The sequence below is a fragment of the Galeopterus variegatus genome, unplaced genomic scaffold (genome assembly GCF_000696425.1).
Source record: "Galeopterus variegatus unplaced genomic scaffold, G_variegatus-3.0.2 Scaffold5102, whole genome shotgun sequence".
In the NCBI taxonomy this organism is placed as follows: domain Eukaryota; kingdom Metazoa; phylum Chordata; class Mammalia; order Dermoptera; family Cynocephalidae; genus Galeopterus; species Galeopterus variegatus.
This window is the reverse complement of record NW_007731213.1, coordinates 39,693-45,362: the sequence shown is the minus strand read 5'-3', so window position 1 is coordinate 45,362 and position 5,670 is coordinate 39,693. Positions and strand designations below refer to the sequence as shown.

The 5,670-nt window shown below is 56.2% G+C and overlaps 1 protein-coding gene across 1 annotated transcript in view; it reads left to right on the top strand.

Moving 5' to 3' along the window:
- The window catches only part of TLE2 (transducin-like enhancer of split 2), a 27,250-nt gene that overhangs the window by 2,200 nt on the left and 19,380 nt on the right, over positions 1–5,670 (top strand). Inside the window, exons 3-6 of the mRNA XM_008588916.1 lie at positions 545–607; positions 4,184–4,258; positions 4,502–4,685; positions 5,038–5,057. Of these exons, the coding sequence (XP_008587138.1) occupies positions 545–607; positions 4,184–4,258; positions 4,502–4,685; positions 5,038–5,057 (342 nt within the window). The remainder of the gene's footprint in view (positions 1–544; positions 608–4,183; positions 4,259–4,501; positions 4,686–5,037; positions 5,058–5,670) is intronic.

Genomic DNA, 5,670 nt, shown 5'->3' with positions numbered 1-5,670 from the left:
CCCTTTATGGGGTCGAGGACCTGGGGTAGTGCCCAGGCCCTGGGAGCCTGGTTTTGCCCTCCTGGTGGGGCATGACCTACCACGGCCCCCTTCCCCATCCACACAGCTTCTCCTCTACTCGGCCTCTTTGGGGCACCCCCGGGAAGCAGATCAGCCCAGATGGCAGACGACACCCAGAGAGAGGCTGTGTCCACACGCAGCCAGGGCTAGAACCTGGGACTCCTATTCGGCGGAGGCCCCTCTCCCTTCCTTTATGCTCACCCGACACCTTTAAGTATCCGTGTCTGAGCTGGGTGTCTGTGTGGAGGCAGCCTGCGAATCCAGTGTGTGTGTGGCGTGCGGTGTGTCTGTGACACGCAGGACCTCAGCCCTGGTCTTCTGGGCTCCAGGCTACCCTGGGCTGTAGCCTCGGTTTTCCTGTTGCACCTGCGGGCCACAGCCCCTCTCCCCCTCAGCTTTGCAAATGCTTGTTATGTGTGGGAGTTGGGGGCCTGGATTTGGGATCTCCATCCTCTTCCAAACCTGTGTCATTGCTTCCTGCCAGGCTGAGATCGTGAAGCGCCTCAGTGGTATCTGTGCGCAGATTATTCCCTTCCTGACCCAGGAGGTGAGTGGGTCCAGGGGGAGCTGGAGGAAGGTTAGAGGGAGTAGGTCTGGGTGGGCACCTCAGGCACTTAATTCTGGCTGGGGCAGGGGCTGCAGGGATGGAGGGAGATGTTGGCTGAGCTTGAGGATGGGGGCTTTTCTCTGCTTGGTCAGTAACAAGGCATAGAGCTGACCCACTCGAGCCCTGCGTCCAGGCTGCCTGGGTCCCCATCCTGTCCCAGTCCTGTCCCAATCCTGGCTGTGTGGCCTCAGGCAAGACACTTATCTCTCTGTGCCTCTGTTTCTGTATCAGTCATGAAGTTTATTTATTTGGGTCTTGGCAGCTTGCTGGTACAGGGATCCGAACCCGTGAGCTTGGTGTTATCGGCACCAGGCTCTAATCGAGTGAGCTAACCGGCCAGCCCCAGTCGTGAAGTTTGGAGGAGCTTATAGGAGCAAGAAGAGGGCTGAGGGTGATGCCAGGTGCTTAGTCATCGCCCAATAAAAGTTGACCCTTTTGTCACGCTCAGTGAAAGACACCAGACACAAAAGAACAGGTGTCATGTGATTCCACTCATAGGAGGTCCCTAGAGTCGTCAGATCCACAGAGGCAGAAAGTAGAATGGGGGATGCCAGGGGCTGGGGAGGGGGATGGGGGTGAGTGTTTAATGGGGACAGAGTTTTGGTTGGGAAGATGAGAAAGTTCTGGAGATGATGGTGGTGATGGCTGCACAGCCATGTGAATATGCTTAATGCCACAGAATTGTGGACTTCGCAATGGTTAAAGTGGTAAATTTTGTTTTGTAATTTTTGACCACAACAATTTTAAGAAGATGGAACTAAGACAGATATGCAGTAAATAGTTTGAGCACTTTATTGAGACTTAACAAAAAAAGTTAGCTCTTGTGAGAATGCCCCAAGTTCCTTCCAGCCTCAGGACCTTTGCACTGGCTCTTCCTGTTTCTCTCAGGAGCATTCTGTCTCTAGAGAGACACGAGGGTAAATTGGGAGGGCCTTCACTGCTGTGGGGACCAAACACAGAGGGGAGATGCTCAACTTGGTTTGGACCCCACTGAGTCTGAGGTTTCTGGAAGCTTGGGATGGGGAGAGGTCCTGTCTAGAGGCAGAGTGTAGAGATGGCATCTGAAGCCAAGGGTGGGGACAAGGTGGCCCAGGGTGAAAAGGGCTAGAACTTCAAGAAATGCAGGTAAGAAGACTTATGGAAATAGTGAATAAAGGCACACATATCTGCCCCAGCAACTCCATTCTTCTAGACTGCAAATCAGCAGTCTGTAGCCTGAGGGCCACATCCGACCCTCCACTTGTTTTGTAAATAAAATTTTATTGGCACACAGCCATTCACATTTGTGTATATTTTGTCTATACCAGCTTTCCCACTGCAAGGGCAGAGCTGAGTAGTAGTGACCGAGACCCTCTGGCCTGCAAAGGCAGAACATTTTTACTCTCTGGCCCTTTATTGAACAAGGCTGCCAACCCCTGTCCTAGACAAACTCACACACAGGTGACCATGTCCAGGAGCTTCATATCAGCATCCTGACACCTCCTCGATGGGAACAGCCCGAAGGCCCATCCTCAGGAGCACGGATAAACAAGAGGCATGCAGTAGAATATGCTACAACTCGGGCTGGCAGCAGGTTAGCTCAGTTGGTTAGAGTGCAGCGTTATAACATCAAGGTCGTGGGCTCAGATCCCCACAAAGGTCAGCCACCAAAAAAAAAAAAAAGAATATGCTACAACTCTTGCTACCCCATACTGTAGTCACAGCCACGTGTGGCCACTTAAACTTATATTAACTGATGTTTAAATTTATTAAATTTAATTTATATCCATTTAGGGCCGGCCTGGTGGCGCACTGCTACAGTGCGCCGCTTGGGAAGCGCGGCGGCGCTCCCGCCCGAGGGTTCGGATCCCACATACAGACCGGTTCCCGCTCACTGGCTGAGCGAGGCGCGGGAGCAACACCGAGGGTTGCGATACGGGGGCGGTACGAGGGCGGTACGAGGGTCCGGTACGGGGGCGGTACGAGGGCGGTACGAGGGTCCGGTACGGGGGCGGTACGAGGGCGGTACGAGGGTCCGGTACGGGGGCGGTACGAGGGCGGTACGAGGGTCCGGTACGGGGGCGGTACGAGGGCGGTACGAGGGTCCGGTACGGGGGCGGTACGAGGGCGGTACGAGGGTCCGGTACGGGGGCGGTACGAGGGCGGTACGAGGGTCCGGTACGGGGGCGGTACGAGGGCGGTACGAGGGTCCGGTACGGGGGCGGTACGAGGGCGGTACGAGGGTCCGGTACGGGGGCGGTACGAGGGCGGTACGAGGGTCCGGTACGGGGGCGGTACGAGGGCGGTACGAGGGTCCGGTACGGGGGCGGTACGAGGGCGGTACGAGGGTCCGGTACGGGGGCGGTACGAGGGCGGTACGAGGGTCCGGTACGGGGGCGGTACGAGGGCGGTACGAGGGTCCGGTACGGGGGCGGTACGAGGGCGGTACGAGGGTCCGGTACGGGGGCGGTACGAGGGCGGTACGAGGGTCCGGTACGGGGGCGGTACGAGGGCGGTACGAGGGTCCGGTACGGGGGCGGTACGAGGGCGGTACGAGGGTCCGGTACGGGGGCGGTACGAGGGCGGTACGAGGGTCCGGTACGGGGGCGACACTGAGGGTTGCAATCCGTTGCCGGACACGGAAAAAGACAAAAGACAAAAAAAAAAAAAATTTATATCCATTTAGATTCCATAAAATGAAACATTCCGTTGTTTGGTTGCAGCGGCCACGTTTCAAGTGCTGTGTAGCCACACGTGGCCAGTGGCTTCTGTATCGGACAGCACAGATAGAGAAGCTTTTATCCTGGCAGAGAATTGTGTGGCGCTGAGCGCTGAGCAGGATAGGCCCACCCACCACATCATGCAGGAAGCTTGCAACGTTATGTTGAGTGAAAGAAGCCAGACGCCAAAGAGAACACAGAGAAAGCCCGTTAAATAGTTCAACACGGACAAATCCAAGCAGGTTTAGAAAAGCAATCGTAGGTGGTAAAATTATATAGAAAAACAAAAAAATTATTGTCATGAAGGTGGAGAAAGGAAGGCGTTATGATGGGGGGAGCCCAGGGGGCTTCTAGCAGCTGGTAATTTCTATTTCTTGGCCTGGGTGGTTGGTACTTGGGTGCTCGTTTATAACAGTGGTTTTCTACTGGGGGCAGCTTTGCCCCCAGGAGACATGTGTGGTTGTCATGACTGGGGGAGCTCCTGGCATGGAGTGGGTGGAGGCCAGGGACGCTACTCAGCACCTGCAGCGCCCAGGACGCCCCGCCACGGAGAACGTTCCAGCCCTGAATGTCCATAGCCCCGCAGGGGAGAGACCCTGATTTGTAACGATTAGTTTGAACTGCACTTATATGTCGTGTGTTTATTCCATAGTTTACAAAGGAAAGGGAGAGGGAGGGAGAGAGGGAGAGAAAGCAAATAGAAGTGACAGGTGCTGGGACAGATACAAGGGTGAGAGGGGACAGGTCAGGCTCCAGCGGGCATTGCCAGGGTGCATGGGGGCTCAGAGCACCCTCTGCCTATGTCCCCATCTCCCAGCATCAGCAGCAAGTGCTCCAGGCTGTGGAGCGGGCCAAGCAGGTGACCGTGGGCGAACTGAACAGCCTCATTGGGGTGAGTCTTCCCGGCCCCTGGGCTGCCTTAGGGAGACTCCCCCAACCCCAGGTCCCTGACATCTCATAGGTGCCAAAGCTGGGGGCAGCAGGCGTGCAGCTGGCCTGGGCTCTGGCCACCCCGGATGCCCCAGGGGTTATGCCCTCTGCTCAAACCCTGTCCCCACTGTCCGCCTCTTGGGCCAGGGGCACTGCTGGGTGCCTGCCCCCCGCCCGCCCCTGGCCCATCCTTCCTCCCCTCTAGCAGCAGCAGCTCCAGCCGCTGTCCCATCATGCCCCCCCTGTGCCCCTCACCCCTCGCCCCGCGGGGCTGGTGGGCGGCAGTGCCACAGGGTTGCTGGCCCTGTCTGGAGCGCTGGCTGCCCAGGCTCAGCTAGCGGTGGCTGCCAAGGAGGATCGCGCAGGTGTGGAGGCTGAGGGCTCTAGAGGTGAGTGGGCAGTGTGGGGTGGCATTGGCAGGGGGGTATGGGGGGCCAGGGACTGGCAGGACCCAGGGGATGTGCCCTGAGCACTAAACTCCCCGAAGTGGGAGCGGCTGCAGGGCTGTGGGGTTCAACTTTGCCACTAATGAGCTGTGTGTCCTTGGGCAAGTCACTGCCCCTCTCTGTTTTGTGGGGTGGTGGGAGGCGAAGGGACAATCCACTATAAGGGCGATTCTGAGCTGGGAAGAGGGCTTTCTAGAGTGGAGAGCTGTATGCTCTAGCACCATGGGCTGTGAAACCCACATGAACCCTCATTCTCTCTCCTCTCTCTCTCTTTCCCTCACCCCCAATCTGCCAGCGGAGATAGCCCCGAGTAGGGTAAGTTGAGGGGCATCCGAGGCTTGCTTTGTATTCACGTGGGCCCGATGCGGGTTGTTTTGAGCTGATGGGGTCTCATAACGAGACCCAAATCCCGATTTTCAAATTGTGTCGCCTGGAGCCTTTTTGTGTGGGAGAGGCCCATAAGGCTAGAGTTTCATTTATTTACATTTTTCAATCTTGAGCTTTTTTTTTCCATAATTGAATAATGAAGGCGTGAGTGTGGCACCCATCCTTCCATGCATTTACCCACTGTCCATTCAACATTACCATCTACGAGAGAGCCGTCTCACAGATAGAGCGCAAGCCATGTATGGCATTTTTAATTTTTTAATTTATTTTTTTTTCCTTTTTGTCTTTTTTACTGACCGGTAACGGGATCGCAACCCTCGGTGTTGCGCCCGCACCGCGCTCAGCCAGTGAGCGGGAACCGGTTTCCACATGGTATCCGAACCCTCGGCGGGAGTGCTGCCACGCTCTCAAGCAGCGCATCTCCAGTGCGCCACCCGGCCGGCCCTAATTTTTTTATTTTGTTTTTGTTTACTTTATTTTGTTTTTTTCAAGAGGACCGGCAAGAAGATCTTAACCCTTGACTTGGTGTCGTCAGCACCAT